This window comes from Protopterus annectens, chromosome 2.part1 (genome assembly GCF_019279795.1).
Source record: "Protopterus annectens isolate FY-2018-M chromosome 2.part1, PAN1.0, whole genome shotgun sequence".
In the NCBI taxonomy this organism is placed as follows: domain Eukaryota; kingdom Metazoa; phylum Chordata; order Ceratodontiformes; family Protopteridae; genus Protopterus; species Protopterus annectens.
Window position 1 is genome coordinate 488853762 of NC_056729.1, and position 16291 is coordinate 488870052.

General features: G+C 39.6%; 1 protein-coding gene across 2 annotated transcripts in view; it reads left to right on the forward strand.

Annotated features, from left to right (window-relative positions):
- Window positions 1-16291, forward strand: part of TBC1D9 (TBC1 domain family member 9) — a 790231-nt gene that overhangs the window by 470264 nt on the left and 303676 nt on the right. For both annotated transcript variants that reach the window (XM_044062283.1, XM_044062284.1), the window contains exon 11: window positions 14487-14604. In XM_044062283.1, coding sequence (XP_043918218.1) covers window positions 14487-14604 — 118 coding nt within the window. The remainder of the gene's footprint in view (window positions 1-14486; window positions 14605-16291) is intronic.

Genomic DNA, 16291 nt, shown 5'->3' on the forward strand with positions numbered 1-16291 from the left:
GTTTTGATTCTCTGGAGGCCTCCTGCAGGGCCGCTGTTACGGGTTCTGTCATTAGGAGGCATGCTTGATTAAAAGAACAAAATCTGCCTGACCATGTTAAATCAAAATTATTAGATGCTCCTTTACAGCATGACACCTTGTTTGGTGTTAAGGCAGAAGAGGTGTTAAAGAAAATGGAAGACAAAGCTAAATCTATGCAAACGGTCAAGGATTTCTTACAGGTACAGCCACCTAGATTTAGCAGACACTGGCCTACAAAGAATTGGTCCTTTCCAGTCTCAGACAGACCTCAAAGGGGCAGATCCAGACACCCTAGAGGCAGATCACAGCCGCAAGGATCCTACAGGTCTAAGCAGTGGAGTACCTCCAAAGGTGGAGAGGACAAATCGCAATCATACAGGAAACAGTCCCAGTGACTTCCCCCTGCCTGCACCAAGCACTTATCTTCTGGCAGCACCATTAAAACTAGCACTTTTTTCTCAAAATTGGCACATTATAACCCAGGACAAATGGGTTCTAGACATAGTATCTCAAGGCTACAAGTTTCATTTCCATACCCTACCAAGGGCAAATGGTTGGCCAGACCTGCCAAAAAATCAATGGGCAGAGGCTCAAAAACAGGTTGCAGCTCTCATGGACATGAGGGCTATTCAGCAAGTGCCTCAGCAAGAGCAGGGACAAGGATTTTACTCAAGACTGTTCTTGGTACCCAGAAAGGACCAAGCATGGAGACCAATACTGGACCTATCTATTCTAAACACTTTCCTGGATATACCAAAATTCAAGATGTTGACCTTACAGCAGCTTCTTCCCATGCTGGGCAGCAAGGCTTGGCTTGTGACTTTAGACCTAAAAGAGGCATACCTGCATGTCCCAATCAGACAAACATGCAGACGATTCCTCAGATTCAAGGCTGGCTCAAAGCATTACCAATTCTCTGCACTGCCCTTTGGCTTATCTACTGCACCCAGGGTCTTCACAAAGTGCCTGGCACCAGTAATTGCTTACTGCAGACAAAGATGAATACAAATATATCCTTACTTGGACGACTGCCTCATACAAGCAGTGAACAAGGACATTCTACTACAGCATCTGACGTGATAAGACTTTTAACATGCCTAGGGTACACAGTCAACAAAAAGAAATCAAAACTAGTACCCTCTCAAGAGATAATATTCCTGGTTGCAAGCTTAAATACAACTGCCCAGATGGCTTATCTCACTCCAGACAAACAAAGGCAACTAACTACCTATTTCAAGGAAATGGCAACAAAGGCCCAGTTATCAACAAGAAAAATTCTGCAGGCTTTGGGCTTCATGGCATCCTGCATCTTGCTAATTCCATATGCAAGACTGCATATGAGGAAAAGTCACTGGTACTTAAAGTGTTTGGACGCAACATTGCCACAGTCTGGAAACAATGATTACTCTAATTCCCTGCCTGTAATAGGAGTTTCGATGGTGGGCAAAGGCTTGTCACCAAAACAAGGGACAGCCATTATCACTACCCCCAGCCAGGCAAAGCCTGATGACGGATGCATCAGATTATGCCTGGGGGGCACACATGGCAGAAGGAGGCATTCAGGGCACCTGGTCCACAAACCAAAAGCATCTACATATCAATCAAAGAGAGATGCTAGCTGTTCAAAATGCCCTGACAGCCTTCAAGGACCTACTTCATCTGGGACAACTACTGTTAAAGACAGACAACACCATGATCATGTGGTGCATAAACAAGCAGGGGGGCACTCATCCCCTGTGCAGACTAGCCATGGCTTTATGTGGGACAGCATTGACTTACCAAGTTCATCTGCAGGCACAATTCCTGCCAGGGAAGGAAAACACTCTGGCAGACGAACTAAGCAGAAACCTCATGGATCCCCACGAGTGGCACCTGGATCCACAAGTCTTCAGCATGGTAACAAAGAAATGGGGATGCCCGGACATAGTTGCCTCCCCTCAAAACAATCAACTAAAACGATTCTGCACAAGGACTTATCACAGACAAGCTTGGAAAGTGGATGCCTTATCTTTCAACTGGACAAACCTATCAGTATATGCCTTTCCTTCACTACCTCTCCTCCCCAAGGTACTCCTAAAGGTCAGGCAGGAGAAACCAAAAATTATTCTGATTGCCCCAGACTGGCCACACCAGTACTGGTATCCAATTTTAAGGAACTTGTCCCAATGCCGAGCCTGGGCCTTACCTCAAATACCTCATCTATTGTCCCAGCAAAACAATCAGATTCTGCACAGCCAACTCAGGACCCTAAACCTGGCAGCATGGCGGATAATGTAGCCATACAAACCACACCTCTTAGTAAAGCTGTGATGGATGTCATTTTAGAAGCCAGAAGGGCTAGTACTAGAAAATCCTATGCTGGGAAATGGAAGAGATTTTGCGCTTGGAACCAAGCTCAAGGAACTGACACAGCTGTACCAAATATTCCTCAGATTTTGCAATACTTAACTGAGATGCTGGACAAAGGCCTATCTTTCTCATCAATTAAAATCCATGCCTCTGCCATTTCAGCTCATTACAATACAGAGCCACCACTCTTTTCTCATCCTTTATTAAGGCAGTACCTCAGAGGAGCCAAAAACTTAAGGCCTCCAAGGAGATCGCCAATGCCTGCATTGGGACCTTAGTTATGTCTTGGAAAAACTCACCCTACCTCCTTTTGAGCCAGCTGCTACTGCAGATATAAAATTCTTATCTTGGAAAACAGCTCTGCTCCTAGCAATAACTTCTGCAAGATGAATTTCAGAGCTGCAGGCTCTCATGGCCGTGGAACCCTTTATCTTTTTTCTTATCCAGACAGGGTCTCTCTGAGAACAAACCCTACATTTATGGCTAAGGTGGTATCCAGTGTAGCCCTTAACCAAACTATTCATTTGCCAACCTTTTATCCAAATCCACAGAACAAGGGGGAGAAAATTCTGCATTCTTTGGACGTACACAGACAGCTTAGATTCTACTTGGACAAAACTAAAGTTTTCAGAAAGACAGAACAGTTACTAGTGGCATATGCCACAGCATCACAAGGAAAGGCGATATCCAAGCAGACTATTTCAAAGTGGATAGGTCACTGCATTCATTTCTGCTACTCACAGCATGGCAAACCAGTGCCTTAGGGCATTAGGCCACATTCAGCCAGAGCTGCAGCCACTTCAGCAGCCTTTCTCAGGGGAGTACCAACCAAAGACATTTTCGAGGCTGCTACTTGGAGTTTAGCGCATACCTTTACAAAACATTACAATCTGCCTCTTTACTCTAAATCCAGGGCAGGCTTTGCCACTGCAGTTCTGCAGGGCCTCATAGCCGCTCCTAATGCTGTTTAGCTCCAGCCTCCCAACCATAGCTTTGGGACTCAACCCAAATATAATGACTGCCACAGTGAAACACGAAGAACATAGTACAGTTGTGTACACTTACCATAAATGTAGATGTTCGAGTGTATTCACTGTTGCAGTCCGGGTTACCCACCCGCCATCCCCCTTATTTTTGCTGGAACTTCTCTTTACTTCTCTAATCTATACAGCCTAGGTGGTGTATTTGCTTATAGATGAAGGAAAAGCTTATTTCTGGTGCATGCATGTTTTATTTACATAAATTTAGCCTACCCTTTTGGGGGCACCTGACATCTGGGGCAAGAAAAAAGATGGCGTTGGCTGCATCTTTTATACCCCTGATGACCTGACGTCAGGGAAGAAGCGACAGCAACTGACGCAGGACCCAAGACTTTGGAATTCAGGCCAACTGAGGGCAACCAGCCAGCAGGATAACCCAAATGTAATGACTGCAACAGTGAATACACTCGAACATTTACATTTATGGTAAGTGTACACAACTGTACTTTCTCCATATATTTTAAGATAAATCTGAAGACCTGAGATCAAATTAGTTAATTGTCAGCAATCAGACAGACAAGTCACACATAGGTATACTCATGTAATTCCATCACCCAAAATTAGGTGCGTACTTCCAGCTAGGTTCCAGTCTATATAATTAGAAACAGAAAACCATATTTGTTTGTCATCAGGTATTCTGCTACGAGGCAAAGCTGAACAATCAACGGCAGTCCAGCCCAAGTAAAGGGGATGCTCAGGAAATTACAGGTTACCTGCATCATGATATACAGGCCAACATCTGTTTGCAGCTCATCAGTCCATTCAGTTGTTTGTTCTCTTTACCCAAGCAGAGAATAAGGTAGAAAGTTGCTGCATTCTCTGTGTATGCACAAGCAAGTTTTTCTACTGTAAACAGGACTTCTGTACTTTTGCAGGCTTCTCATGTTGCGTGCCCTTTGTAGAAATTAGTAGAAAACAGTAGAGTAGAAAAGTACACTAGACCTACATGGAGTAAAACGCAGCATCTGTGTTGACTGACTTTTCATTTGATGACTGGGTAAATGAAAAGGTTCACTGACCCTTTTCAATAATGACCCAAACCATTAGGCTTTGACATTACACATTAATTTTATTTACCCTTTGTTGACCGGGTTAGTCCCACTACCTAGTAGCCTCGTTTCGGGGTAGACCTGAGGTGGAGATTTGGCTAGTGCATCGGGGAACTTTCCTTACTTTCTGGAGCTACCAGATTATGCTGGAGGGTTCCTATGGCAGCAAGGAAGAGGCCTTAGGGGAGCAGCAGCATGGAGGAGGGAAAGAGAAAAACTATGGAGAGTTTAGAGGTGGAAAGTGGGAATTCGGAGAAAAAATTGTTCAATATGAAGCTTCAGAATGAAACAATTCCTGTGTGGTGGATGTTACAAATGAGCAGTGTTTAGCTGGCTCCATGGAGAAGGAAGGAAGTGAGTCTGATGCAGTGGTGCAGATAACAGAACTGGCCTCAGGACAGCTTGCAGATGACATTGTTAATTATAATCGAGTAGGTTGATCCAGGTGATGGTCGCCGTTTCATGGGGTGAGATGGCAGATAACATTTTTGGAAGTGCTAAGGATAGTTATGGAAAAAGAACCTTGTGATATGGCAGCAGGGAATGCAGAAGTTAAAACTTAAGCAGTGGTGGCAGAAAGTAAGAGAGGAAAGCACCAACAAACTGAGAATGTGTCTGCTTTTGTGACAGTAGGTAATCCAGTTTCTAAAATATATGCAGCAGTGACAACAGGCAAAATGGTGAGCAGCAACAAACTCTAAAACTGTTTTTAAAGAACAGATCAGCTGCGAGAATACTTACAAAACATGACATTATAATAGATATTATGCATGGGACAATTTGGTAACTCTTCTCTGTTTTAAAACTCAAGAAATTCAGTATTTTATACATATTGGGGCAGCAGCTTTTTGACTTAACCATTGAAACTGGTGGACTGATGACATTTCTGGAACTCTGCAACAAAAAGGACATTTATCCAGGGAACAAATATTTGTTACTTTGCAGTGTAAAAGTGATGAACTAGAAGAAGTCAATGTTAAAAACTGCATGCCGGGTCCGTGTGATACTTTTGATAACATTGTGAAAGATGACAGAAACTTATGGAATGGAGGATAGAGGTCAGAAGCTGTTTTGAAATGTGAAAAAAAAACATAGTGAAACAGTTACCTAGGTGTTATTTTTGTGGCTTGTCACAGAAAGATATTAAGATATGCTGGTCAGCCTAAATCATGTTTCTTTTGTGCAAACTTTTCTCATTTAATCAGTTATTATGACAAGATACAATGTAGCTAGTGTGGGAAGAAAGGGCATACATCCAAAAGGTGCGTGTCTGAATGCAGATTGTGTAAAAAGGGACACTTTTAAGATGGATTGTCAAGAGCAAACAATAAGGAATGAAAAAGAAGGGGAAAGTAAGAAAACATACACAAGATGTTTTGCAACAACAAAAGGCTGGGGGAGAGATGGTGAACTAGGTGACGAAGAAACTGCAGAAGAAGAAAACTATGGAGAGGAAAATGGAGAAAGAGTGTGCATGCAGGAAGAAAGGTCAGGAGAAGGGATGGATGCTAATCATTTTTTTAAGTCAGAAGTCTGATTCTAAGAATCAAGGATAATTTGTACATAAACTGGGGAAAAATAATTAATTGGAGAAACAGTAAAAATGAGAAACGAGAATTTAAAAATATTCCCCTAAACTTAAACATAAGAAAAAAGCATTTTTGAGTATTTCAGTAAATGCGAACAGTATTATTAACACTGTAAGAAAAATAGGGATAGTAGAATGGTGTGCTAAATGTGAAGTGGATATTGTTCTGTTAAAAGCCATAGGAAGCAAATGTTGTTCTGGAGTGGCTGTGTTGTGTAGAAACAAACTGTGAAAAATACTAGATGTAACATTGGTAAGAGTGGAAAGATTAACTGCTGTGGATGTGAGGAGGAAATTATAGCATCATCTGCATATATAACCAGCAAGAAAAAGTGAATCTGTTTCATCAAATATTAAACTATGTGATGATTAACATGAAAATTATAATTGCTAGGGACTTTAAATGTGATTTAAGGGAAAACATCAAAAGAAAGGGAAAGATGTAAAAAAAAGTACAGGGAGTGATAAAATGTGGTAACTTACCTGTGTGGAACAGAAGTTACTGGAATTGTAGAAGAGGTCCACTTGGATCTGAAATTTGTTTTGTATATTTATAGAAGGGACACTTGAATCTGAAATTTGTTTTGTATATTTATAGAAGGGGGCACTTGGATCTGAAAATAGTTTATAGAAGGGGGCACTTGGAGCTGAAATTTATTATTTTGTATTATTGGAAGACTTGGCTGTAGCAAATTGTGGTAAAGTTGTGACTGTTTTTTTTTCAGAACATTTAGGGATATTGATGGAACTGGTGAAAGAAAGGGAATAAAAAGAATAAATGAGAAATTCAGGGAAGAAATTGGAAGGTGGGCAGTATTGCATTTATGGAAGAATTATGTAACCATGAAGGACTTGTATAAAAAATTATCTGAAAGGTGGATTGAATTTAAAAAGTAGTGTAATTTTATTCCAATGTCAGGATGATGCAAGAAAAGGAGAAGTGAAATATGGGAAAATGTATAGAAATGTGTTAGAAAATTTAGAGAGGGTATTGTGTTATAGAAAAAAAATATGTATAAGAGAAATCAAGACAATTTTAAGGCATTGCTGTTTAGGCAAAGATATTATTTACAAGGTAGAAGAGAAGGAAGTATCTGCATATTTGGGTAAAATAGCAAATGAGGATATTGGTAGAATAAGGAAAATGAAGAAATTAAAAGGAGGGGTAAAAAACAAGAGCAAATTATGAGTATCGTAGTACAGCATGTTGAAAATATGTGTACGAGTAAAATGAAGGAAAATAAGAGAGAATGGAAAGTAAAAAAAAAAAAATCCTGATTGAGTTAAGGAGGAATTTGAAAAATAAATTACTATTTGTGAAGTACTTAGGAAAGTAAATGTTGGTTCAGTATCAAACTCAATTGGTATAGGGTATGAAATGTACACAAAAGTAATGGATTGTCAAAGAGAATACTTAGTAAAGGTTGAAAGAATTGATAAGACTGTAGTATTCTGGAATTAACTGGAAACAACTGAAATGAAAATGGAATGAATGTCTTTATCTGTTAATTACCCAACTTGTGCTGAACAGGTGCCAGTCTCTCCTTTATGGGCCAAGTCCTTTTTTTTTTTTTACTTTTCAGAATAAATTCTGCACATGCTGTTGTTCAGTTAAAAATGCTTTATTAGATAGTAACAATATCCAAATATGGTCTCCAGTAACAATACTGATAAACAATAATAGTCTATAGAATTCTGGAATGCTGGATAATTGTAACAGTGCTGATGAATATCCAAAGTTTCTGCATGTATATTCTGATTCTCCTGAATAATATAAACTGAAAGTGTATGCAATGCAGAGACATTTTGCATATCAGTCCAAAAGCTAACTTAACTGTGTCTGAATTATTTCCTAATATCAAAACCATGTAATGTTTTACACGCCTCTTTAGCCTTGTTTTCCAAGGCTTGTCTTGCATGTGCCTCACAGTCTATTCTTTATCCAGCGTTCCATTGCAAGTACACATATCTTCCCCTTGAGAAAGGAGCATTCTGTAGCTCTCTCGGAGAACTGTTATTTCTGCACATCTTGTGCTTAGGCAACAACATTCTTTTCTTTTCTCCTGAACTGTCTTTCCCTGAAACTGAATGCATGCATGAAAACACAAGTCTGACTGTAGTTTCAGATCTATTATTCTACCTTAATGTACTATAGTGAACTCCTTTAGAATGCAGTGAAAACTCTCAGTCTAACAAAGGTACTGAACGAATGGTTGAAGGAAGGTTCGGTTTATAAAGAGTTATGTAGTGGGATATTAAAATTTACGTGGAAGAAAGATGAGAAGAATGAAATAAAAAATGAAGACCCGTCCCACTATATAGCACAGATTAAAGCATTTTTTGAGAATAATACAGAGAAGAATGGAAGGTAGGATGAGCAATATTATGGAAGTATGCATATATGTAATAAAAGGGAATGGGTGTCAAGAATTGTTATTGTGAGAGAAATTGTGGACAGTAGAAGTAAAAGAGGGTGTGAAACTTATGGTAGGTGATATTAGCAAGGCTTTTGATATAGTAGGACATGATGCTCTGTGGGAGGTTATGGAGAAGTATGGAATAGGTAATAGAATTAGAAGAATATGTACGTCGGCGGATCTACTTTATTTTATTTATTTTACATTTGTTGACCGGGATAGTCTGACTGGATATTTGTCCATTTTCAGCAGAGGCTCGGGGAGAAAAGCTCCATACATACATGCATACAGAAAAATTGTTACATTAAACAAGTTAAAGCACTGTTACAGATACAATACATAGGATAAAAGTCATTCATTCTGTCATATATAAATCTGATTTGTTATAGAGTAACAATTAGGAAGCGATGTAGGGGTGGCCAAAAGACCTCTTTAGCACATGTTTATATTGCCAGAGTTGGGTCAGGATTAGAGCAAGGACATAGTCATTGCCTTTTAAAGTACTGTATTAGATTTGTTTTGAATTGGGTTAGAACGGGTTCTGAAGTAAGCTCAGCAGGAAGTGAGTTCCATATTTTGCCGACAGCATTGACATATAGAGAGTCTCCAGATGAGTTGTTGCTTTTGAGGGTTTGGACTAGTAACTTGTTGGATGACCGAAGTGTCTTGAGGTTGCTTTAAGGAGTGATCATTTTTGTAAGTACGGGTGTGTTTTCAGGTTGGTAGAGAATTTTATGTGCTACTGTTAGCTGATTGTACTGAAGTTGGCTAGGCAATTCTAACCTCCCTAGATTCTTTAGGTTCAGACAGTGGTGTGTTCTGCATGGTGCTCCAGTGGCAAATCTAGCAATATGATTAAAGCAGCTAGAGACTTTATTAAGGTCAGACTTACTCAAGTTCGTGAAGAGAGGGGATGCATAAAGGAGTGTGGAAAGTAGATGTGTACGGGCAATTACCGTTCTAGCTAGTGGAGTGAGGAAAGGTTTGATCTTGTACAGTGAGCCAAGTTTTTTATTAACTTTAATAATAGTTTGATCAACTGTTACACCTAAGAGTTTGGTACAGGGATCTGGGACAATGACAGTGCCATTGTTAGATTTTATAATAAAGGTTGGAGCGGAGGCTTTACAAGTGGGGGAGAAAAGCACTAGCTTCATTTTGTTAGGATTTAATAGGAGACTTCAATTACAGAGCCAGTTTTTGACAGTATTAAAAACATTTTGGGGTAGAGTCTGCAGGCTTAAAGGGGAGGTGGCAGAGCAAATCAAAGTGGAGTCATCCACATATTGAATGCAGGTTGCTGTTGGGATGACTGTGTACAGGTCATAAATAAAAATAGAAAATAATAGGGGTCCTAATATAGAGCCCTGAGGGACCCCAATGGTGATAGGTAGAATGGAAAATAGTTTGTTCTGCCATAGTACAACCTGTCTACCACTCGGATAAGATTTGAACCATTGGATAGGCTGGACATCTAGCGAAATAGTTTTAAGTGTATGTATGAGTAGTTGGTGGTTGACCATGTCGAAGGCTTTGGAGAGATCAAGAAAGAGGGCAGAAGAAAGCTTATTGTTTTTGTTTTGAGTAATAACATTGGAGAAGGGAGGAGGGCTGTGGTTGTATTGTGGAACGGTCTGAAGCCATGCTGTGAGTTTGCCAGGAGATTGTGCTGAATGATATGGCTCAGGAGTTGTTTATGGAAGCACTTCTCCATAATTTTAGCCAGGGGTGACAAAATAGCTATAGGTCTGTAATTTGACAGTTCAGTGAAACTGCCCCCTTTGTGGAGTGGAATAACATGGGATGTCTTCCAGATGGAGGGGATAGTGCCTTCTGATACAGTTCTATTGATCAGGATAGAGATCGGGTATGCTATGGCATCTGCAGCTTTTGTAGATACTCAGCTGGGAGGAGATCTGCTGCAAGGGTGGTAGGTTTTAGTTTCTTGATTAGGGCATGGATAAATGATGTAGAAACTGGTTGAAAGTTAAAGGGGAGTTGAGAACTAGGTGCGGCGGTGTTGGGACTTGAGCAACTGGGAGATAGTTGATTAGCTAGTGACTGGATAGTTTCTGTGAAGAAACTATTAAAGGAATTGGCAACATCTTCTGAAGATTTTTGGATGGTAGCCGAGTGGGGTAGGAGTTGTGCATTGCTTATTTATGCTTGCCCAAAACTTTTGCGGATTTTTTGATGCTTCTGTTGTAAATTGTTGTAAACGTTTTTTTTTTTTTTTAAATCTGGGGTGGTAGATTTTTTTAGTGTTGTTCCTTAGTTATATAAATCTAAGTTGATCTAAGGGGGGTTTTGTGGTACGCCAAATGGTCCAAGCTTTGTTTCTACGATCATTTGTCTGCTTTCTTTTGAAAGCCATGGAGCAACTTTTGCTTTAGTTCTTATAGCATGTGCAGGTGCATGGGTATCAAGGATGGTTATGAATTTGGTGTTGAAATATAATACAGCTTCTTCAAGTGGTAGATGTTTTAGGACTGCCCAATTACATGCTTTGAGTTCATTTTGGAAATTAGTGGGGTTAACGTTTTTGTTGTTTCTAATTGTTTTCTAAGTAGGTTGGTGGGAGATGTCAGTCTTTTGCCAGATTATTTAGGTAAGAAGTCTTTAGTTCCTTAGTCTTAGATATTTTAGTTCATTGAATTAACAGAACACCGAAATTTAAGTAACCGAGACGAGAAAAACAAATGTTTACAACAGCAAGAGTGCACAAGATCAGAACACAGAACATTGAACTAGCTATATATTTTGAATATAGATCGCGGTATAGTGAGGATTGGGGAGTCTGCCTTTTTCTTCACTGTAGTGTGATCTCTGAGTTGGTATACATAATCTGCAGGGAGTGTGGGGGGCAAAAATTACAAAGCGATAGTTTACATTTCCACATGTTCTTTTAGCTTGCATGCATTTCCACATATTCTGTGAACTTGCATTCACATGTATGATCCTGTAGGAGTCACAGGGAATCGAAATGAATATGGATAAATTGCATATTTTACCACTACCACTATGTAAAGCATTGGGTCAGGACAGTTACCATTAGAGCTGTCACCATATCGGTCACATTTCTGTGGAATTTTCTCAGTAGCAACATGTCTTTGATTTGGTCTGCTGTTTACATATTTACACAACTCTGCAAACTTCCCATCATTTCCAGAAATGTAGTGTTTTAGGATGCATTACTTAAGAATATTCTCTTGGGCTTATTTATTTATTTAACATTTGCTAAGAGGGAAAGTCCGACTTGGAACAAAGCCAATTTTCAGCGGAACCCAGGGAGAAACATTCCAGACACATGTCTTTGTAACATGGGAGGAAACTGGAGCACCCGGAGGAAACCCACACAAATGCAGGGAGGACATGCAGACTCCGCACAGAAGACACCCCAGCCGAGAATCGAACCAGAGAACCACTTGCTGTGAGGTGACAACACCACCACTGCGCCGTCCTTATCTTTCACATTTTTGAAGAGAATATCTAAAGAAGTTAGAGATCCCCACCCCCATTTGATTTTCTGTAACCTGACAAACTCCAATTGGTTATATCCTATGTATGACATATTTGCTTCAACAACAACATGATGGTAAAACAGAACAGTGAGATACTTGCTATAAATATGGATCCTTAAGTTAGGCTCTAGTAAGAGGTTCTGTCATTTCCAGTCGATGTTTTTCCCCAGCCAGGAATCTAGAGGTGGTGCTTATTATAATTAATGTTTCTTAAGAACTCTCTTAAATTTCAAATAAGGCTGTCCAAGGAAAGTCAGAGGAATGTTCCATGTAAGGCCTCATTTGAAAGTGAACTGGAGGACACGTAGCAGTCTGTTGTATGTTGCTATGAGAAGAGAGGATCAATTTCAGTGTTCTCTGAAGAAGTCTGGTGAAGAATAAAAAGTCATAAATAGCACTGGAGTGGCTGAAGTGCTGTATGTTTACATCAGCTGCTGGAAGAATTGTTTAAGGTTAGTGATAGTACTAAGTACCTTACATAAGTAATTTATTTTAATCTGTCCCAGCTGTGAGACAATATTGAACTGTGCCAGACTCAACTGGCAAGATCTTCATTACATGAATCCATACTGTTGTCATTCTGCCAGATCATTTGTGCTGGAATTCCAATACTCCACAGAATCCTCTCCTTTACATTTTGCATAGTTCATTTCCAGGAATGAAAATGAAGATGTCTGACTTGCCTGCTTCCTTCCTGACTCCTAGCCAGCCACCCCACCAGCCCTTCCTGTAAGGGAGAATTCAGGCCTGCCACGTATTTATTTTATAACATTACACTGAAGGCACCAAAGAAAAGCAGTCACTGTCTCCAGATGTTTATTCATACAAAGCAGGAACTCATTCATTCACTTTCATTTGTCATCCCTTGGTAACTTTAGCTCACGCTTCATGTATTTTTTATTGCTTTGAGTACTTGAATACTGTTTCTCTCAACTTGTTGCCTTGCATTCTCATCCATGTGTGAAAATAAAGTGCCTTTCTTTGTATCCTGACTTTCTCCTCCTACCATCCCATCTCCTCTCCTCACAGTAGTTCAGTTCCAATAGCATTTTCATGAATGTTCCTCTTATTTAATTCAACTTTTATGCCCACCTGCCACTGCCTAGCCAATTTTTTTTTATAAGTTGACTGTGATCTTTTATACAGCCTGACTTCCTTTTTCCTAACATTCACATAAGCTGTTTCCTTGGGCAGACCAATCCTTCTTTCTCCTATAAGCCTGTCTTTTTTCCTTGAACTGTTCCCTTCATTTCCTTTTTAGTCAAGCAATTCCTTTTCCTGAATTTTGTTCACATTCCGTAATTCAACTTCAGATTACTTTGATGCATGCTCCCCTCTTACCCTTATGCACTACAACTTACTTTCTTAATCAGCTGACCAAACTCCGCATTCTTACTTTGTGAAACTAGGGCCATTGCCCTCTATTGAATGCCGTTTCAAAATTTGGTGAATTTTCACTATTTTAACCTGAACCTGTGATATAACTATTACTTCATACCAATTTGTGAATATTCTCAGCTCTCATTTGCAGATCAGTTACTGTAATTTTGAAAGGGCTTTCCATGTTTTCAGTACAATATTGCCCCAGGGATCATGTCAATCACCCTGTTAGACAGGGGACCAGGGAAGTAGTAGCCAGGGAATTGTTATGGCTAGGCTTGTATAGGCCCCAGGGCCAATAGCCTAGTACCAGCCTATGAACCTATGATTGAAGCAAGATGTAAGCACTGTCATTATTCAAGAGATAAAGTTGTTAAAGAGTTTGACTGCCTGGGACAAAAATTATTGAAAACAGCCACAGTTATAAACATATGATTAATAATAAAGCAGCATAACTTAGTAATGTTTGTTGTTTTCGGTGTTATGGATTGTAACTTCTAAAATAACATGTCTGTTTTTTCTGATACCTTGAGAATGCAATCTCCTTAACTCTACTCCAGTCACTTTTTTTTGCAGTCCAAAGAAAGTTAATTTGCAGCACTGAAAGAAGAGTTATTCATTTTAATATGTTAACTGTTTAATCACAGAAAGGACAAGCACCTATTTTCAGCACACTTCGGGAGCTCTATTTGAGCGACTTGCTCAAAAGCACACACTATAGAGCTTGAAGGCCTCAAAGCCAAGACTACTGAATGATGCGTCTGCTAGGTCATTAGTTGAGAAGTCTCCATTTTACACAAAATGTTCCAAGTTGTGATAGGTTAATGATGTTTTGTAATTAACTGTCACATCTGCTACTGAGCTTCAAGAAGGTGATTTCAGTGTGAGCTGAACCAGTTAAGTGATACTGCCAGTCATATTGCAAACGTCCTTCTATGTACATCAGTCTGATTTTATCTACCCCATCATTAGTATTATGAAGCAGTGTTACAACGCAGAGAGTTTTTAGGGTAACGGCTTCCCAATTCTGTACTCATTCCAGACATATGCTGCATGTTGATAATGTTTTAGTAGCATATCTTATGTAGACCAATTAAAGTATTATTTTTTTTTTTATGCAGGCAATGAACATTGTTACATCTGTCCTGTTACTGTATGCAAAAGAGGAAGAAGCTTTCTGGCTCCTTGTCGCCTTGTGTGAAAGAATGCTACCCGATTACTACAACACCAGAGTTGTCGGTATGTGCATTGTTGAAATACTACCTCTGTGTTACCAGGGGGGTGTTGGTCTGTGCCTTTAATATAAAATAAGTAGCGACAGCTACTATGCTTTTCATAAGACTACAAAAGATGGATATTTTATTCTTGTTGCCATAACATCAGAAGTAGAAAATGCCAAGTTTTGTCCAGGTCCTTCTTTGAAACTCTAAGAAGTTTTCTAAACAAACATATCAATCTGCTGTTTGAAGAGTGTACGGAGCTTTTTCAGCAAAAAGTACGTAAATAAAAAATATCAACAACTTGTTACAGTTAGCCTCTTTTCCATTCACTTCATTGTGTGTGTGTGTGTGTGTGTGTGTGTGTGTGTGTGTGTGTGCGCATTAGTGAGTGCTTCTAGAAAATGTCTACCTTACTGCATCATTTCATCCTTATGGTGAGTTTAACCTTTAAGTCAGTAGAAAGTAATCAGAAAGTGGTTCACAAAAGGTGCACTCTACATGATGACCTTTCCCCAAGTAATTAAGACCTGCAAAGATACCTAACTTGACTGCTGGTGTAAAACGAGCTTGTCGGCCTTGGTATTAAGTAATATCCTCCACAGATAAGACTATGTTGAATTGTCTAAATGGTCAATTTCATATACTGATGCAGTAGTCATTGAAATATCAAACAATTTCCCCATTTTTTTTCTGCAGGGTTATTCCATAAGTTACTTCCGGAACTGAACAGTATAAACTGGGATCCTGTCTTTGGGTGAAAAATGTAATAACAGCCTTAGACCAGTTTCTACAAATGATGATCCCTATAAAGAACAAACTCTTCCCTCACTCTTGGCAACGCTGTCGTTTAGAGGAATAAAGGGCCTGATAGTGCCCCCAGATGACCCACTTTTGATTAGTGGCTCAGACACCATAGGAGGTGACAGAGAGATTTGTGGAGCAGCTACCACCACATCACACACCTTAGGAGGGGTGCATTTGGTCCAAGGGATGGATCATGAAATCTGTGCTTGTCCATGCAATGCACAATAATGCAAAATGGGGAGGCAAAATTCCTGGAAAGCATGTATGAAACCTCATAGTGGGGATGTTATAGCAAAAAGTAAATGTCCTAAGCACCACATCTGTCTCCCAACCCTCACCTTAAGAACAAATGAACATAGGATTTTTGCCTCAGGAGGGTCAGCAAAAGGGTCAGTGGGGGGAATAAATGGGTAAGTGGGGGGTCAGAGGGGAATTTGGATAAAAAAAATAAGATTAAAAAAAAAACTTCCTTACCTCTCTTGAAAAAGTTAAGAGGCTTAAAGGAAACATAGTCATACCCTTAAGTTCCATTAAGGGGCAAGAGACTTGGTATGGAACAAATGGAAGTCTACCAACGATCGTGTATGCTATTACAAATTTGTTGCTGTTAAGAGGTGAGGGGCAAAAATTGTGACTAGCTGAGCTTAAGCCAGATACCTCAACAAACAGCTTGCATTTGCTAGGGCAATCCAAAACTTCTGGAAAGCTATTAAAGAATTAACAAGGGCTACTGACAAAAAATTAAATTGCAAAAGAAACACAATGTCCTCAGCAACGTCAGTCTACCTACTTCACTCCAATCCACTCCAACTTCCTTACATGCACAAAATGGCTCACTTTAAAGTTTAAGGAAATATCCACGATAGCAGTGGAAAAAAGATTCCTAGACAAGCTTGACAGTA